This window comes from Thalassophryne amazonica, chromosome 17 (genome assembly GCF_902500255.1).
Source record: "Thalassophryne amazonica chromosome 17, fThaAma1.1, whole genome shotgun sequence".
NCBI lineage: Eukaryota > Metazoa > Chordata > Actinopteri > Batrachoidiformes > Batrachoididae > Thalassophryne > Thalassophryne amazonica.
In genome coordinates, this window is record NC_047119.1 from 36,459,488 (window position 1) to 36,480,248 (window position 20,761).

A 20,761-nucleotide genomic window follows, 5' to 3' on the forward strand; every position below is an offset into this window, starting at 1 on the left:
CCTTTTTAAATTCATTAAACTGGTCAATTGCATGTACAATATGTCAAATCCAGAGATATGTTATCAAGGCCGGAGGCAAGAATGCATTAATGCAGAGATACTTGTCATAACACATTTCCTGACAAATCATGAGAAGCCATTACCCAAAAATGGGCCCAAAATGGATGATGTGAATCTAGTGGGACACACTGTAGAGTGCATTCATGCGCCACACTGGCCTTTCAAGTTTATTAAACCAAACATATATTCCAACCCTAAAATCTCTAAACATGTAAACTACCCACAGCCACCCAGCTTTAACTCAATGGGTCAGCACCAAACTGCACGTCTACATACACTGAAATTCCACATATGCAAGATCAAAAAAAAAAAAAAAATCAGGTCCATGCATTATTTTACGAGAAACCGACAAAACCCTGCTGAACAAAACAAAACAAAAAATTCTGGATTTGTGGTAACTTATTCTTTCCTTCTCATCCCATAAGTTGTAAGACTGTTGAGAAAAAAAACTCAGACATGAAAACAAACCTTCTGTTTAGTGTTTACTGGAGGAAATAATGTAAACCAATATCCTGATACCAAGACTGCTAGTGCACTTTTTGTGATTGTAACAAAAAAAAAAAACAAGCAAACACGCCTGCATGTTAAATCAAAGACACATCAACTAAAACACCGAATAAATTAGCATCAATAAAGCACAGGAAAGAGCTTTCAGCTTGTGTGCATCACGCTTAATGTGACAAAGAACAGCTAACAGGGCAAGAGAATTATTCAGTCGTTTTCCTCGTTGAATGAGATAAACTAGAATGGCAGAGTGATATAATATTCCTTCATTGAAAAAAACGCTCAGGTCACTTGAATTGTTAATAGAGTGGTACTAAACACTGAGAGAGTGCACAGATGAAATGGTAAAATGGAACAACGCCACATGCGTGTGCTGTAGTAATATGACTTTGCATAAAGTCTACATGAGACAGGCCATGGCTGAGAAAAACGGGAGACCCGGTGCTTTAAGAGCTTGTGCCTTTTCCACAGCAGCATACAGTATGAAACCACCATGTTTGTGTGTTACCACCGCAGTGTTTTGACGGAGTCATTTCTAAAAGAACAAGCCTAAATCCTGCTTAGTTACTGCAAGACTTCCAGTAAAGGCGAACAAGACCATTTTCTTAAAAAAAAAAAAAAAAAAGACATAGAAAAACAAAAAATCTTCCCCCAAGATCCCAAAATAAATTATAATAATAATAACGCTGATTAAATTGCAAAACAAAACGATACAACTATATGTACATACGGTATCTATAATTACAACTGTATCCATTTCTCTGAAGAGCAAAGGATGGAATTTGGCAAGCTGTCTGATGGTACGTTACACTAAGATGGACGAAGAGATGAAGACGGACGAGGTCTACGTTAGAAAATATATTGCATCTATGATATGTAAGCAGAAGAGACATAACAGAGAGAGAGAGAGAGAGAGAGAGAGAGAGAGAGAGAGAGAGAGAGAGGAGAGAGAGAGAGAGAGAGAGAGAGAGAGAGAGGAGAGAGAGAGAGAGAGAGAGAGAGAGAGAGAGAGAGAGACAGACAGACAGATCTGGATCAGGGGTATCTCCTCGTCTTCTTATGTTTGAGGTGAACAAACGCTTGTTTACGTTGATGTGTATTTATGTACAACTGCACTGGCATTGCCTTCCATGCAGACAAATCAAAAAGTAAGAAAATCAAGAAAGATCCCTTGATTCTGTCAGTTTAGTGTGCCATTCCAAAACTGTCGTTGTAGTCAGAGGTTGATGAAATACAAGAAATGACGCACAGAAATACCTCAACCCCCTTTGAGCTTTATAAGACCCAACAGCACCCTCTTGTGTCTGGCTGTGTTGGCCAAAATTGAAAAACATACTACTGTAGGCTTGCTTAGAGCCGAGGTCCGTCTGGTTTTCACACCTTCAGAGCTGATGGACTCTATACTTCTGTGGAGAAGAGGATGCTCTGCCGCTTACTGTCCGGAGTTGGGATCGTCTCCAGCTGGAGGAAATACAGCAAAACCTGGACCTGAAGGGGTCAATTCAAAAGGTAGACAGACAAGTTTCAAATCATGTGACATCAAATGCACCAAAAAGGCTCAAGATCAAACTTGGCAACTAGCTCAGACATTTGTTAAGAAACATTAACTAGTAAATCAAGACATTATATATACAATTGTTTCAGGTTAAAGCATCATTTTCACCTTCACAGATTTGCATCAATCAATGCCACGGTCTACAGTGTGCTAATTTGGTGAGTAGAGATCATGATTGCCCATGAATGTGGTCTAGCACTCAGCATGATGACATAAGCCACAGACCATGTGACAAGTGCAAAAACAACCATAACATAAACACAGCAGCAAGTCTCCAGAAAGACCTCTTGATGAACTCACAGCATGGATGACAACATTACGGCCTTCGTGGAAACAAAAAGCATGTCAAAATTTGCAACGGAATAATACTTATTTATTCATTTTGGGCATCTTGAAAGTTGAATCCCATTTACAACATGGCCATGGTGCAATGACAGAATATCCCAGTTCACGGACCCTGTAAGGTTTTCCACATTGAGGACAAGGTTTCAAACCATGAAGTTCCGGTGATGCATATCCCGGAACGTGAAAAGCGAGCTCAAGACGGTGTCTAGGCAGAGATGTCTAGGCCACTGGTTTTAAAGGCACAAATCAGGACGAGACATGTGAGACAGAAGAGTGAGGACTGAGGATCTGTGGTCACGTGTGCGTCACCTGTGCCATAACTTCCAGGGACCAGCTGTCCCCCATGCTGATGGGTTGAGTGGGGTTGGCAGGGATCTTGCTGTCCTTCTCAGCAGGCCTCAGCAGGGTCGGTCCGAACACTGTCGCCAGGTTGTGGAGAGACATCTTGTTGATACTTTCCTTCTCTGCCACTCTGTGTAAAGGACAGCATCACACCCATAAGTGGCACAGATGAAGGACAAGACCACATACAGATTAAAGTAGAGCTGTACATTGTATGTATGGCAGTGTGTTAGCGCTCAAATCAGGGTTGAGCGCGAACACACTGCTTATTCTTACTAATAATTTTGTTGTTGTAGGTGAATTACTTCACCCAGTTTTGAGAGTTTTTGCTTTAAGTGTCCAAAGTGGCAAAAACAGCATTTGTGAAAGAAAAAAAAATTGTGTCTATCATATTAGCTGTCAGAGCCACATTGTCTATCTAATATAAAAGCCTCCCCTACTGAAGTATAAACGGTTTTATTATTATCATTATTATTATTATTCTTTTCCAGTTAGCTTGCATGGTCCAATGGCTATAATGGCACTCCATGCTAGCTTAGCCAGTGTTTCCATAATTATTTTTACACAGTTGTGCTTCAAATATTAAAATATTAACTGTTTGAAGACCATTAAAAAGAAATAACTTTGATAAATTTTGTTACTGCATATTGAATTTTTTTCTATTTTAATTAGTGTTTCATGTTTGCCTATTTATTGCTCTTAATCTTACTACCTTGTAGTTCTGTTGTAAAGTATCACATAGGCTCCAGCCCCCCATGACCCTTAATTTGAGTAAGTGGTTGAAGATGGATGAGTGAGTGAGTGAATGAGTGAGTGAAATCAGGTTAGTTACATGACCGTTTGGGGGGGTCAGTGCAAAATTATTTCTGCAATTATTGTAGAATGTGCCTGTTTTTTTTTAACTGTTGACTTTTAACATATTTATTATAGTATTAGTAGTATTTATATAGTATTTATTCGCTATAACCATTATGTCATGTTACTTGGTCCTACCTCTTCAAGTGGTCCAAAAGGAAAAGGAATGTGACCAGGTTTGGTTCTGGCAGTGACAGCAGTAAGTTCAACATACAGCTCTCTTTGGCAACACTGTCGGATAGAGCTGCCAATAACAGGATATACAAAATTATAAGAATGTTCTTACACCAACCCTTAAATAGGCACTAACAAATAATGTAACTGCTGTGGTCACCTACATCTCTTACAGTCATTTCCTTTACAAATAAAAGGTCATAAGTTGTGACTGTGATAACATCAGAGTTGCAAAGACTTACTGATTCCACCGGCAAAATTAGGGTAGAGTTCATCAGTGAAGAGAGGTTCTGGAAGTTCTCTGAAATACAGCTTTAAGGTTCCGGCGATGGCATTGACGTCCATCTCACTCATCATCACTGACACATCTTTGTTATCTGATGAGACGTGACCAGAATTAATAATCATGAATCCTAATGTTTGTGGTATTTCTTGCCAAATGGAAAGCTCTTTTGACCTCTGTCCTACATTTGTACCCTTATTTCAACTGTCTTTACTTTGAAAAGCGCACGGCACATAAAGACAAAGGCAGAACTCACTGGTGTCAAAGGCGGTTTTCAGGGCCTGAATATCAGTGGCCACACCTGATACTCTGTAGATGCCCACCTCCTCCATACCCCTTCTTTCAATCTCCTCTAGGCACTGTCGGACAATGTAGGGCACCTTGGAGCGTTCTCGTCTGGATGGCAAGCAACATAAATATTAAATATGAAAGCGGAGCAAAAGGCTTACTAATAAAAACAAACTTTACATTTAAAGAAACAAAGATTTCTTTAAGTTACTGAAATGGCAAGATGGGCAAGGTTAATAGCTGGGTTTTGAAAATGGCTAGAAAGACATCCTGCTGGTTTTTGCTTCTATTTCTGGTGACGTGTTCGCGCCAGAAAAATGCCAATTACAGTTAAATGTCTGGAATGGACCTGAGACACTGCATCTGTGCAGAATATAATATTGGCTTGTTGATGCTGTGTCAATGACAAAGATAAACCATTTCAAAAGTGACTTAACTCAGGATATCAATAACTAAAACTACCAGTCGAAGTAAAAAAAAAAATAGATAAAGTTGAGCAATCAGCATGTGAAACAATGTGGGATGTGAAAGAACCAAAATAAGCACAGATATGAAAGAGGAGAGGACCTAGGATCATGCCCTGCAGAACCTCAGTGCAGAATGAATGGTGACAATTACAGGATGATTGAACCTACCTTGATTCAGGAGGATTATTCACACTTTCAATCACTATTCTTTTCTTCCTCACCACTTTTTTATGTTTTGCTCGATTCTACATTTGGTGGTTCCCATTACATAGTAGAAACTTACTTGGTCACCGTGGAAATCTTGACTCCGAACACACCCATGGGTTTCCGTGAAGGCATCCTCTTCAGGCTGAACTCTCGGCTGGTGAACTTCATAGACAGTTTAACCTCGATCTGACATGAGTGAAAATTATATAATAAGTTAAAAGAGAGAGACTGAGAACTCGGCAAGCCTAAAATAATTATCTTTACCAGATGCTGACTTCACAGAGAATTTAAATATACAATAGTGTGCCAGGCCAAAGGCATAAAATGTGTGACAACAGTATGATCAATGTGATGTTCTCACCCCATTCATAGGAATGACTGTTCTCTGCCAGTCTTTGCCTTGTAGAGCCTGAGGATCAAGCTGAGAAGAAAAAAAAAAAGAACAGTATAATTTATCATTTCAACCACATTCAGGCTGGAAAATGACATTCAGTCAAAAAGCTAAAACATGCTCTCTCACACTGTTAGAAAGGTGTAATTAACTCTCAAATACACCACTGGGCAATCACCAAAAACCTATTTATTTGTTCTTCTGATGAATTTCTTCCTTTTATGTCAAATAATAATTGCAGCATGTCACATAAAAAGCAGCTCATTATTTTTTAATGTACGCTAATCCCGTTAATCTAATCATTCTGTTGTAAACCTCAGTTTAGACAGAAATGGAGAATAGAAAATGTGGGATTTACTGGCTATGATTTCTGCTGAAGACAGGTAAGGTAGTAACGTGTGTCACTTAAAACATCATGTTCTATTACTTTTTAATAAAGTCCAAGAGTAGCTGGATATGCTAATGCTAATGGCTAACATCGAGTCTCGTAAACTAGTGTTAACCGATAACATGAGGTACGCTATGCTAACGCTAACTGCTAACATATGTCCACTTGTGCTAATGCTAAATACAGGTAGTATTTAGTACTATCCTTTAATACGGCCTGTCAGTAGTTGAATCTGCCATGTCAATGCAACAATGTCCAGCAGAGCGTCTTCCTGTGCATACTCAAAACTCTGTGGTGGACCAAATATTTGTATAGCACTCTATATTCTAAAATCTTAGAGGTGCCCAGTTTATTTTCCAACTTTTGGTGTTGTGTGAAACTGGAACTTGTTTACCTCAGGTGTGACATCATTCCCATTCATGACTTACGAATTCTGAGTAGGTCAACTGGATTTTATTAGTTCCTTGAAGACTTTTGCTCTTCATCCATAAAAGCTTCAATGCTAGTTCAACTAGTGAGAAACTCAAATATTTATCTGCAGTGGGGTCAATGATGTCACAGTGATGTAATGATTACCGTAATGGGAAAGTGTGTCCAAAATTTTTGATTTGCACTATATGTCACAAGTATAAAACAAACCGTGTCAGGTTTAAATCTTGCTAACAGCATGGCAGGTTCTACGTGCACTGCCACAGGATGGTTTGACCACTGGAGCCACTAGATGGAGCTTGTGACTGTAACTCACAGTGTGACAGTGAGGATATGGTGCTGTTTGGGGAGAATATGAAGGACAAAGGCTGCACAGAATGAACACAGCTTTCTCACGGTGCTGCTGTAGCCGTGCATTCACACAAACCTACATGCACGCTACGCTAAAGGGAGCATTTGCACAGCAATACTGTGTGAACATCATAGTTTTCTCAGTGCGTTTGACAGATATATCCCCTGTACACAAACAGTAATCGATGAAAACAGAAGACAGCTCAAACGCTGTGTCGGAAACAATTTCCAATTTGCAGCAAAACCTTGAAAATGTTTTGCCTTTAAGCAACTAAGCAATCTGCAAACCTCTCACCGCCAATCTGTGGGCGCTGCCCTAACTGCCAAATATAAATCCCAACAGGCGGCATTAATTAGAGGCTGATGGTTTGAGATTGCTGTTCGGAACGCCTGCTCAAGGTTTTAGTGGAGTGACATCACTGACATCACACACACAAACAAACAGCTGGGCTGCTGCAGGTGGAGTTGTGGAGTAACACGGTTTGTGCTGGTCGTAGAACAAAGGAGAGATTTGTGTTTTGGTGTAAACCCGTTGTGATTGTTATGATTTCCAGAGTGATGTAATTCTGGTTGTCGTCTTGGCAACCAAATTACCAGAAATACTATCAACCACCAGGGACCAGTCAATCTGGTCTTGTGCCATTTGGTGCACAATGGAAATGGTGGTAATCAATAGCACCCATTGATCCCAGATGGTTACAGCAACTTTTTCACTCTTTTGGTTGGCTTGACACACAGTATTAAGGTAATTAATCCAATCATCCGGTTTCCACATCGACTCTTTAAGAGCAGTCGTGTGAATTTGGAGCTTTGCAGCTGCAGTGACATAACCGTTTATCAATAAGGAGTCGCGGTGGTTCTGGTGGTGGGGGTGACGTAATGCCATACCGGGATCTGTCCTTTCCCCATGATGCGGTCTGTGCTCTCTCCATCCTCTTTGTTCTGTTTGGTCTTGTTGTAACATTTCTCATAGCAGAGCAGCCTCAGGGTCTGAGAGCCCTCCAGTTCAATCTCAAACTCCTTGGAGGGTGAGGAAGACAAAAAAAACAAAACAAACAAACAAGTTGAGTTTGACCCAGCACGTATTGATTATTAGACAAAGAGAAAATCTGCCAGCTTCTATAATGCTGGAAAACATCACACGGCAGGACACAGCCCACCAACATGTAATTATGTGAGGGATCACTCTGCACAGCGTTTAAGGCGGCTGCTGGTTCACTTAGCATTTGGGCAGATGTGAGCCATCACCAGCAGCCTGTCATTACTTGATATTATTTCCACTTTCCTGAGCAAATTTCTGTCTTGAGGTTCATGTTGCAGATGACACACCAGCTTTTTGTCCCCATCACCTTAACGGAGGGACACAGAAATGCTGTGCGTTCATCCATACGTCCGCCCGCAACTGTACTCCCTATAACTTTTTATAGATTTTAGACAAGTTTCTCAAATTTGCAGGAGAGATGCATTCTTTGACGGTCTAGGTCAAGTTTGATGATGAGTGAGTTTGATCAAATACTGAAGGATAAATAGTCAAAGCTAGTGTCTGTGTACGATGAAGGCTATACTCTCAATAACTTTCCAAGGATTTCAGACAGGTTCATCAAATTTGCAGCAAACATTCATCCCTTCAAGGTCTAGGCCAACATCAATGATGACTGACCTTGACAGGATTCTGAAGGTCATATGGCTAAAACTATCCACAGCACTGTACTCCCATAACCTTTTCAAAGAAATAACAAAGGTTTAGCAAATTTGGAGCAAGAATACATCTTTTGAAAGTCTATGCCAAGTTCCATGAAAAATAGCCTTCCCCTGGTTTTGAACATTACAGAGCCAAACATTGCATCCATGTACAATGAACACTAACCTCTCCACAAATTTCCAGGGATTTCATTTGGAGCAAGGTTGTATCCTTTGAAGATCTAGTTCAAATTCCTACTCTAGCACTGTAGCCTTCATGCATTTTTCACTCAAAGTTACACATCTTTCCCACACCTTTTCCAAACCAATAAAATTGTGACTTACACACAAATTGTGAATGGAAAATGCTGTTCCCTGGAAATATACTGTATTTATCTCCATTAAATAGTATATGCTCCAAAGCTTACAGAGATCTTATTGCAGTATGAAGGCCTGCTCCAAAGTAGACACTTACCAGAGTAGCCTGGCATCATCTGCAACCTTGAGTACTAAACTTGCCAACCCGTCATCTATGCCATTGACATATATATTATGAATAAAGTTGGCCCAAGAATTAAGCTCTGTGGTACACCACTTGTCACAGGCTGCTAGTCACACTCAAATTATATGTAGCTTGAAATGACCTTTTCAGTTTGCTTCATTTCCAACGCCTGGGTCTGGCAGCCACTAAGGTACTCGCTGCTTTTGTACAAATGTAATCATGAAAAATTAGCCTTATTTGGTGCATGTGATTCATTGTTTGACGTTTACAATTTAAGAATCTGGTGACAGTTTCCTACCTCGTTCCACTTGGGTTCAGTGGTGTAGCGATATACTCTCGTCTTGGCTTTATTTGAAAAAAATCCAAAGGAATCTACCTCCAGTGTGCAGTAGAGATCTGACAGAGAAGAGAGGTTTGGGTGGGATTACATAATGCTAGATTTTTAACTCAGAAATTTTGATACTTCAAAATACCTAGGTCACATTCAGTTTACTTGTAAATATCAAACAAACAAGCAGGTAAAGATGTGAGATCTGCAAATTCATACAAATCAAATAGCTGTGCTCTGTCAGAAACAAACTTGAATTTTTTTATCTTTAAAACCAACATCAATTCTGCTGGAAATATTTGACATTTTTGTTCCACAGTCCACTGCAAAACCAAGTACATTTGTCTAATCTTTAGTCAAAATATCTACCATATTTTTTTTTAGAGTAAAGTCACATTTACTTTTACTACTTCGGGAAGCCCACGGGACTTTTTTCCTCAGGTTCGACTTATACACTGAAAGATCGTGCATTCATTACTCCTAATAATAATTCTAATAATTATTTATATATAGGACTTTTACAGAAAATAAAACACTAAACACAATAAACTCCAATAATAAAAAATAAATGCCAATAATAAAAAGTACACTACAACAATGCACAAATATCCCTAATTTTTTTAAAAAGTGCAACTTATATATATTCTTCCCCTCTTCAAGGGCCAATTTTTGGCAGGTGTGATTTATACTCTGTGAAATACAATTATCTATGTTTTTAAACATGAGAAGAATGCATTTTTAACCTGAAACAAGTAAAACAAACAAACAATACAAAGCAAAGCAAACAAAACAAAACAGCCAATGGAAACAAATTAAAATTCACTTAGGATTTCTTTAAATATGTTGAAATTAGCTGACAAAACTTATTTGGATCATTATTTTACTAATTCTGGTCTTTATTTTACTAGTATTAGGAAGTGTTACAACTTCTACAAATAACAAAGGACCTTAAACACGTGATGGTGGTGATTCAACAAACGCTTGTTTTATCTCAGATATGCCTCAAAACAAGATGTTTTACCAAGATGTTTTCACTTATGATTTTTAAGATGTATTTTCTAAAAATATCTCAAATCAAGTCCTTATTCATCTTACTAAAACTTTACTTCAACTAGCAATGAGACAAATACACATGGTAAGATTGTGTGTTTTTGCAGTTGTCTCGATTACATGGAACTTGTGTTTTTAGAGCTCCGTACTGTGTGCAGGCTGAAGGTGACACTCACTCAGACTCTGTTTGAGACCAGCGGCAGAGTGGACAATGACATTCAGGAACCCGTAGAGTCCGACTGATTCATCCTCTGGAAGAACAGTCAGCGGAGATAATAGGAGTTACGAGGGAGCAGAAAAACATGCAGTTTTCTTTGGAACAATGAAAGAAATACGAGAAACACCACCAGCTGCATACACTGTAAATTGTGATTTTGTCTGTTTGTTATCTTAACATATTATTCTATGTCATTAAGATACATGATTACTGAGGTTGTTATAATAACATGAAATTATTAGTTAAAAACGTCTCAACTACAAAATAAATGCTAATTTGAAAATCCAGGCCCAATTGAATTAGAAATGTAAGTCAACTTGACTTTGGGGATAAAAACGCCTGCGTCATCATGCTTTTCTTGAAATGCATTGTGGGAATGCAGCTGCGGGCGGGTGAACATGTGCTCCTTTCCTCCCTTCCTCCATTTTGGACGCAAGTTGGAGGGCATCATCGACCGCATGTTTCTTCGGACGTAAAACTTTCACTCGGTGAAATTAATCAATTTCATTTAAGTGTGTGTGTGTGTGTGTGTGTGTGTGCAAATTCAAATCACAACCAAGCAGGTCAATCAATTAATAAGTAATAAATAAGTCAAGTTAACTGACACAAAAGGATTACACAACTTACAGTTTGAATTAAAATGAAACAGATTTGCTAGTTCAGACAACTACCCTAAATAGTTAAATCAATTGACAAATCCAAGTCAACTTAACTGAAACAAAAGGTTTATAAAACTGACCATTTCAGATTCAAACAACTACCTGAATGAGTTCAATTAATTATGAAAGATAAATCAACCCAAACTAACGCAGGTGTTTACCCAACAAGGAATATCTAACCTAGATAACTTATTTTCTTTCACTTAACTTGAAATTTTAAGGCAGCCCTTTCACTCGTATTTTTAAGTTGAAACGACACGTTAGATTTTACAGTGTAGTTATTAACCATCACTCATGTTCTGGACATTTTCTCGACACTTTGTAGTTTGGAAGAAGCCGATCGTCCATTAAAATCTCTACTTCAGCATTTCCACTCTATTCAAAATGTGACAGTTAAATATGTTTAAAACTAACTAGCTGACATTTTTCAAGGGAGGTAATAAATGGTGCAAAGTTTCTATAATGAGTTTGAATGACGTGTGAGTTCAGAATGTTTTTAGAACCTTAGACCTGAACAGTTTTTAGAAGAAAAACACAACCCTTTTATTTCCTGTTAATTACATAAATTTCAATGTTAATTTACTGTCTTAATGTATTTATAAAATGTTTAGGTTTTTGTTATTATATACACACTATTATTATTATTATCATTATTATTACTGTCATCAGTATTATTATTATTACTTCTATTTTGTCATTTTATTTTTTAAATGGACCGCAATGGTAATAAGTGTTTTCACCTTCTTGTATCATCCATGTATTTTTAATGTATTTAAAATTATATTATGTATTTACATTGAAGTTGCTAAATAAAATCATGCACACAAGCACGCACACTTTTAATATATCGAAGATTTACCACCCCCTGCTGGATTGGCATATGATTCCAGAATGTAATTATCACATTGTTCAGTGTTATAATCTATTATCCATTATTTCTCTAAAAATATTACTCCTATCAACGTTCTATTTTGGTAGAGTTCATCCTTGAACCAAAATACATAAGGATACCAAACAGCAAATGTCAGCTCTCCACAGTTTGTGATCAAAGTTAGAAGCACACACGCACACACACAGAGCTTTTTGTCTTTTCTGCATTCTGCTGCAAGCAAGTGCTTTTAATTCTACACACTCACAAACAGAGAGGGTGGAAGAAGACTTCAAACGCACTACACTTTTCATTCATGGTAACAGCAACATGACACTTAACTAAACTGAACTACATAAACACAGTAAATCAATAACACTGACAACACTGTTAAACTAACATGAACCACAGTAACAACATTTAAAACCCCAAAACCCCAAACTCCCATGGTGCACTGCAGCACAATGTCCAGTGTTCACTGTTGGTAGCTAATATAGCTAATTTCTCCTAAAATATTAGTCCTACCAACTTTCCATTTTTCCAGTGTTCATTCTTGACCCAAAATACGTAAGCATATCAAACGACAAAGGTCAGCTCTCCCCAGTTTCTCAGTGATTGAAGCCATACATACACATGCACGCACGCACACAGAGGCCAGTTGGCTATTATAATATAGATTACAAATAAGTAAATCTTTTTTTTTTTTTTGGTAAATGATTTGATGGACAAATGCTGGTTTGCTTACCTTCTCTATTGATGCTAAGTGGAATGTGGTGGACAGTTTGTAGTTTGACACAGGAGCTGGTCAACATCTGCAGCTCCATTGAAGTCAAAGAGGCAGGTTTGATACCTCAAGGGAAGAAAATTGATCATGTCAGGGTCGAGCTGTTGCTAAAAACAATGTATAATTATTATACTAGCACTGCCTGTATGGAGCTAGCTCTCACTAACCACACTGTGGATTCCTCCTGTCCTTCAAAGTTTAACCTGACAGCCCTTCATGCCAAAATTTGAGTCAATGGGACTCTGACAATTTGTCATAAAACTGCAATACTTTCAGTTCTTTGTTCAACATGTCAGCAACTTTTGGTGGCATTCCTTCATATTTTGTGTGATGTTGATACTGTAAAGGTGGCCATACTGCATATTTTATGGACATAAAACAAATTCAAATTTTATACACCACATTTTTAACTAGACAGCCACTGCCCCCTACAGACTGGATGAAGACCAGACGCACGTGCTGGTGGTTTGTGGCACTAATCACATATGATTTCCTGTAAGACTTACATTTTTTCTGCTGTTCCTTAATTATCTCCTTCCACTCTGCACGCTCATAGTCAGACGAAATCAAAAATATGTAACTCTGAAACACATATGCACATAAAAATTACTATTTTTCAGCAGTCAATAAAATGGGAAATAAGTACATGATGGTACTGTCATGTCTGGTAATGTGGTGCTGTTGCTACAAAACTGCTACCTTGCCGCTCCTATTGTAGATTCTGAGGGCCATGCTTGGAGATGTTAATAAGAGCAGAGACTCCTGCTCAGACAGTTTCTTCCTGAGACGATCGATGACCTTTGAACCCTTGTTGGCTCTCTGAAATTACATGAATTTCCACGCATGAAAAAAACAGAAGCTGCTGTTTTACAATGAAGTTCAAAACTCAAAAAGTGTTTGTGCTCGAAGCCTAATGTTGATTTGGGAAAACTCTCCGGTCTGATTTTCTGTTCCTGAATAGATTTGAGAGAATCGATGTGGGAACATCAGCCCATCTGCACCTCTGAGCGAGAACATCCTGTCTGAATTTGTTAGCAGAAATTTGGCGCTTCCACACTACCTTCTCTCTCTGAATCTCACTGCGGAGGTGGGAGATCTTGACCTTCATGGCGTCCAGCTCCTCGTCTGGGACCTGGGGGATCGTAAGTGGTTCGGCCTCCTCTGGGCCTTGAAAGGTGAGCTCAGTCAGCGGGACGTACCACTTGCTGTCGTACTGCTGACTTTTTCTGAAGTCAGGAACAAAATGGACAGAACAGAAAGAATTATTATGACTGATATTAAAGTAATAAAATCACAATATGAAGAAAATACCTAATTTGTATAATAACCTGCTTCACAAATTCCATTTCATTAGCATTTTGAAGGCCAACAAATCTTTCTGTTGGTGATGCTTCTCATCTGATAACCAGGGTCCTGGTGTGAACCTTTGGCATGATTATGAATGTTTTTGTTTCTTCAAAACAGTTGTTGAATTGGTTGTCACAATAAGACATCCATAAAGCCAAACCGACCAAGGAGCAGGTTTATTCTGTGTGATCCTCACTTGGATCTGAAGAACAACACTGCAACAACAACGACTGGAATGACAAGTGATCAGCATTTTCTTGATCAGCCAGTTGATCCATCTTTTAAGCCATGTACAGAGAACAGGCCCCTGACAACAATAATACTGATATACTTTAAGCAATAAAATTCAAGTGCTAGTTATATCTTATCTGGCAGCTCTTGCGAAACCTTTAGATCCTGTCTCGTGCTTGGTGCTCCCAAAACACAGGTTGTATCCCAATGATGGAAAAGAAGGCCATGTTACAAGGTTTTTCTCTGGAATATTCTACCTGCTGAGTAGGGCTGGGTAACGAGAACCGGTTCTTTTCAGGTATCGTTAAGAAATGATTCAATCCACTGAAATCAATAACCCTTTTGCTTAATGATTCCCTTATCGGCCCTTCAAAGCGCCCATTGTTTTTGAGGGTGTTTGTTGGGAAAATGATCATTTCTCTACGTTGAAAACAGACCCTGTAGCAGGTATGCAATCAAACGCTTCTGCAGCGTGGCTCTGCTTTGAAGCTTGAACCAATGAAGCAGTGCTTCGATCTGCTGCTTCACTGGCTCTTTGAGTCGCTGCTCTTCAGAAGTGGCAACTCTGCATCTTAACCCTTCTCAAAGCCATTAAAGTATGTCAATTGTGAGTCATTTTTGTGCGGATAAAAGACACTAACTGGGACTCTTGTCTTGTTGCAGATAAGCAACATGAATCGTCCTATGTTCCGTTTGTACCACTCCAAACACTGTGTCGCTCTCTGCCGAGACAAAGTCCAGTCAGATTTAATAATTTCAAAGTGAATCACCATTTAAATCAAATTGCACCTCTTTCCAAACATTGTAATACAGACAATAAACTACAATTGACTAAAACATTTTTTTTCCTCCCAAAATGAGGCGTCCTGCATTCTGATGCTGATGTGCAGCACAGCCAGCTGCAAGAACTCAGCTCAGAGGTATGGAGCGACATTCATGCCATCAATGTCCAGTGGTTAGACTCTAATCTAACCACTTTTTTTAGTAACGAGTAATCTAACGCGTTAATCTTTCCAAATGAGTAATCAGATTAAAGTTACTTCTCCAAGTCACTGTGCGTTACTATTATTTTTGCATTGTGGGTCGACAGCGGCATTAAACTTGGTCCGTGGGCAGGAGGTTGGGGTTTGACTGAACTACCCACTTTAAGCGAGCTGTGAGCTTTTCATCAGCTACGACTCGTCCTCACCTCTTAAAGCGCGGTGAAAACAGCACACCTGCACTGAGCTTTACAGTCATTTTTATGCTTTATTTTTCTCCTTTATTTAGAATTCTGAGCTGAGCCGCTCCGTATCGTCTCGTTAAAAACAGCTGATCCTCCGCGACGCGTCAACAACTAACACTATTTTCCACTCAAATGCACCTCAACTCTCTTTCTGAGGACCACATGATGTGAAAAAGCAATAAAACTTTATTACCTGTAAATCTGGTCATGATTTCTGCATAAATAAATGTTATCCATTCTTTGTGCTCAAACGCCAAAGCAGGGGCGAATCCAGATGGAATGGGGGTGTGGGGCAGGGATGTGCCCCCCCCACAACACCCCTAGATTAAAGGTCCAGTTTTGAAGCCGTTTTTTTTACTACAACTACTAATACTACTTAAAATAATAAGAATTTTGACAAGTAAAATGTTTATAGAGAATTTAAATGTTAGAAAAATGTTAGAATTTAATAGTTACATTTATAAACAGTGTAGGTTAGAAATTGCAAGTTTTACTGTTACAGTGCTGTCAAAAGTTAAATATGAGGTCAAGAAAGATTATTTTACTTTTTATAAAACAAGTATTTATTTTCATTGAAGTCAAGAAAGGGTGACTATAAAGTGAGTTTTGGCAAAACAGGTATCATTGTCATGTTGAGGTGGCAGAGGGTTGTTGTCAGCAGCTGGGGAAAGTAACTAAAAAAGTAACTAGTAATCTAACTTGGTTACTTTTCCAATTGAGTAATCAGTAAAGTAACTAAGTTACTGTTTCAAGGAGTAATCAGTAATCAGTAATTGGATTACTTTTTCAAAGTAACTGTGGCAACACTGTCAATGTCTGACAAAAACTACAGATTTTGTTTATTTCTATTTATGTCCAGAGATCAAGGATCCAGTGACCAATTTCATATTTATTTACTTTAACACTCAATAAAATGTTGTTGACATAGAAAACATGTAAAGCCTACTTTTAGTACACAGATAATTCACAAGCGGTATCGATAAGGAATCGGACCGATAAGCATAATCGATAATAGTATCGATGTCCATAAAATCTTATCAATACCCATCCCTACTGTTGAAATGAGTGTACACTTTTGAATCCAGTTTACTCAGATACAGCCACTGGGCCAAACATCACTATGTGCATAAAATCAGTCAGTCATGCAACACTTCAATTGTAAGATTACTTCAATGGTACTGACTGGTTAACAAACTAGGTATATGCATCACGTCTAGTGACCCAAAGACAACCATTGATTTTGGGGTGAAAAGGTCAAAGGTCAAGTGTGTTAGCCATGGTGACCCCAAGAAGCTTATTGTCAAAGGTCAAGGTTAATGAGCATTCTTTGTCAAAATCTTGTCAGAAAAAAATAACTTATTTTTTAACTGCCCATTTGTCACCAAACTCCACTAGAAGTCTTTGGGATTTGGGATCAAAAAAAGGTCAAAATCACTCAACTGTACATTGTAAAAGCTTTTTGCAGAAACATGTCAGTTGTCAAAGGTAAGCTTACTGACGTTTGTCCAGCTTGCGGTGGGTTAGTACAGAGCATACGCGTGCTTTTTAAATAATGTCAACTTTAAGGAATCCTAAACTTGATCTGGTAAACCAGGTAAAATTTCAGACGCTCAGATATCTTCTGCTTCACTGGCTGCACTTGCATTCACACTTTTCTCTTCACCGCTGCCAACACACCAACACAGTGAGAAAGACTGACACCAGAATTAAAAAAAGAAAAGAAAAAAAAATCCAAGCCTTCACATTTCTTACCCTCCGATCTGTTTCTTCAGTTTGGCGCAGAGCAACAGATCGGTGAACAGGAAGACGTGCCGCAGCTTTCTGGCTCCTTCCACCAGCTCCACCACGAAACTGTCCTTCAGCAGCTGCCGGTTCTGTGACAGCAGATAACGGCAATCGCTCATTAACACAAAGATTTCACTGTCAATAACTCACCGGCTGGCAATTAGTTCAACCCTAAAAAGGGCACGTCAGCGTCGTGTGACGCTGAGTCAAAAGAGGTCAATCCTTTATTTTCCTCCAGGTCTCTTTGAACGTTCTCCAAGCACATAAACACAGAAACTCAAACAGAAAGAAACTCTTTTAAACCTGCTCTGGGCAATTTGTGTAAGTCGCAACAATAAAACTGTCAAAACAGCTGCGTCCCAAAAGCTTTATTTCTTTCTCTCTTTGCCTGGACGACACATGAAAGAAACAAGAAGGTCATTTTTTTTTACACGTAGATTTCAATCAGACTCAAAATGCATCAAGTTGAATCAAAGAATCCTCAAGATGTCGACGATTATTACATAATAATTATACACAATTACATGAATACTCTGCAAAAGAAATGAGCACCAACATTCATTAAATTATAAAATCTTATTTTACATTCATAGTCTGGGTGATACGTCAACATCAGTTTACAGGTTACGGTTAAATAAATGACGTAATGAGGAAAAGAAAGAGGGATATGTGGCACTGGTTTTTTTAAACACTGATGTCAGACTATGTAATGAGATATGCAATGCAGTTAGTGGCCAAAAGGGGGCAGTAATATCATTTTGTAAAGAGAGTAGAAAAAACATTTTCTCATGCTTAAGGGTTTTTAGGTGCATGAAAATGTCTGACATGAGGGACGAACATAAACAAAGGAATAAAGTAAAATCTGCATTTTTAAATAGGAGCCAGGAAGCACAGGTTGGCTGTAAATGTTTTTTTCAATTAACTTAATTTCAAATTTTTTTTTTTTTTTTTTGCATAAATCAAAAGAACACTACATATTACAAAAAAGCGTTTGAACATTTGCTTAATTTTTATTATTCTACAATTTCAAAACAGATTTTAAAGCAACGCACTCATGATATTTTATTGAATGAACCTTATAAAAACCTTTGATATATGAAAATAATCAGGTTTAACCCAATGAAGAACGAGAGGGAGCTAGGTATGAAAGCAGAAATAATTTTATTGCATAAAAAATAGAAAACTAAGAGCTGTTTGTGACAACAAATTAAAAAACAAATTAAGTGCAAAAGTATTTTCTATTAATATCTAATTTTAATTCATTAATAAAAGACAAACAAAAACCCCTGGCAGCAAGGCATCACTGCTGTTTACAGCCAATAACATCCCTACTTTCATTTTGGTACACACCCCATCTCCTCTCACAACCCCATCTCACCCCTTTCTCCCTCTATCATGAACACACATTTGCTGTCATCACCAGAAGACACTGAAGCACACCTGCTGCTGAAATTTGCACGGGGGAGGGGGAGGAGTAGGGGCGGTGGGCGGGATTATGAGGATGATATTTGATAAAGATCAATCGTGACCACCGAGATGGTAGACGTGAAGATGGAAGTAAACAACTGAGCGAGTAGGAGAGAGAAGGTCAGAAACCCCACTGGAAGAGATGCCACACTGAGCTCCGACAACAGATTTTAATCCCCATCTCTCTCACAAAAAAAAAAAAAAAAATACAATATAGTTTGAATTCCCGATAGTGGACGTAATTATTAATTACTAGCAAGATAATGAAGCCTGTCATGATGACGGCCTGTGGCACATCCTTTCCAGATGACTTGGTCTTTGTCCGACCACCACACATTTGTCTCTAGTGACAGGTGCGTGCAACAGAAGAGTGAACGCAAAGCTACATCTCTCCGTCCGCATGCAACAAGCCCAATAGATTCTGTTGGGTTTGTTGCATGCGGATTTGAAGGACAAATTCACGTTTTTCAAGCCTTGTGACATTATTAGCAATCGACACAGACTGTAAGTGCAGCTTTCTGCTGATCTGCATATGTTTGGATTTTTATTTGACGATCCGCGCTTATTGTGCGGATCCTGCGGAGGAAGCCTTCCTTTGACTGGTGCCATGAAGAGGAAAGCAGCAATGTGTGAGCTCAATATTCCCAGCTGATGTTTGTCAAGAAGGCTCTGATCATTTCTCTGTCTCCCTCTATCCCTGAAGAAAGACAGAGCAGGTGAAGAGAGATAGCGCTGCAGTCACTGTAACCAAAATCTGATAGCTTCAGGAGGGTGCAAGAGCCTCCCAGCTGCAGTTCAGTTAAAATAGTAAGACATTTCAAAATAAACAAAATAACACATTTTAAAGCTGCAATCAAAATACCACATTACCAACAAATAAATATACTATATATATATATATATATATATATATATATATATATATATATTTTTTTTTTTTTTTTTTTTTTTTTTGCTTAAGGTTATACTGTTAGAATCTCATATATACCTAGTCACAAGCCAAAAAAAAAAGGCATTATATAGGTATCAGCCACTGGCTGCCGTGTCCTCTCTTAACAAACAAAGAAAAATTGGCACTGGCTTCTTAATCACTAATGTGAGTATTGTGACCAGCAACCACATAATACAAACAACTTCTAAATTAGACAATGTAGCTTTTAAGCTACTCTCACACAGAAGGCATGTGCGTGGCAACTGTTGGTGTGTGACACGCATATGCCTGTACTAGTGTGCCTTAATTGAGAGAGTGGCGTCAACTCAGAACATGGCGCCATTTTGGTTCCAACTGCGCTGAACTACTGAATGAACCTTTAATGTTTTCAACATTTTTAAAATCATTTAACCGCATACAGCAACACATCCAGGTACATGTGCTATCAAATTTACATAAATTTACAATTTATGATGACTTATTTAACTCACTCGATGCCATTGACTATAAAATGCATCTTTTCCGATAGTAACGCCCCACGCCAAAGACGTGTCATCGAGCCAATTTCTTTTCTTCTCTTTTCTTGTGGTATGTTTGTTGTTGACATGGACATAGAACTCAATTTTCTATGGGTCTTGAAAAAACATTCAAATGCTGAAGAAATCCTGGCACTGAGATGTTCTGAACTTTGAAAATGGCTGGCACTCAATGAGTTAATTAATTTAAAGCCTGATTTATGCAGCTACTGCTCTGTAACTCTGTGTCACACAATGACGTGTGTGACAGTTTTAAAGTTCTCCGTCTGTGGATTATGCTTTATTCTTTTCTTTCTACAATCATCACCTCCAAATCAAAGGTAAGTTGTACATTTTCCTCCTTTACCGACTTTTCTGATCCATTTTTAATTAGCGTGCGCACTGCAAAAACTATTATAATATGATGGCAGACAAAGCAGTCAAAGCAGAAAAGTGTCAAATCACAGCCTTTTGTGTCTGATTTAAGAGGTGCACATCCAGGCTGCGGGTCTGAGTACCGTGTGAAAAAAATA

At 38.5% G+C, this 20,761-nt stretch overlaps 1 protein-coding gene across 1 annotated transcript in view; it reads right to left on the reverse strand.

Annotated features, from left to right (window-relative positions):
- Nucleotides 1-252: 252 nt before the first annotated feature.
- The window catches only part of bcr (BCR activator of RhoGEF and GTPase), a 156,004-nt gene continuing 135,495 nt past the window's right edge, over nt 253-20,761 (reverse strand). Inside the window, 15 exon segments of the mRNA XM_034192942.1 lie at nt 253-2,052; nt 2,774-2,936; nt 3,800-3,905; nt 4,078-4,212; nt 4,375-4,514; nt 5,157-5,266; nt 5,442-5,501; nt 7,528-7,659; nt 9,120-9,217; nt 10,376-10,450; nt 12,689-12,793; nt 13,234-13,309; nt 13,427-13,546; nt 13,788-13,953; nt 17,283-17,404. Of these exon segments, the coding sequence (XP_034048833.1) occupies nt 1,963-2,052; nt 2,774-2,936; nt 3,800-3,905; nt 4,078-4,212; nt 4,375-4,514; nt 5,157-5,266; nt 5,442-5,501; nt 7,528-7,659; nt 9,120-9,217; nt 10,376-10,450; nt 12,689-12,793; nt 13,234-13,309; nt 13,427-13,546; nt 13,788-13,953; nt 17,283-17,404 (1,698 nt within the window). The 3' untranslated portion in view covers nt 253-1,962.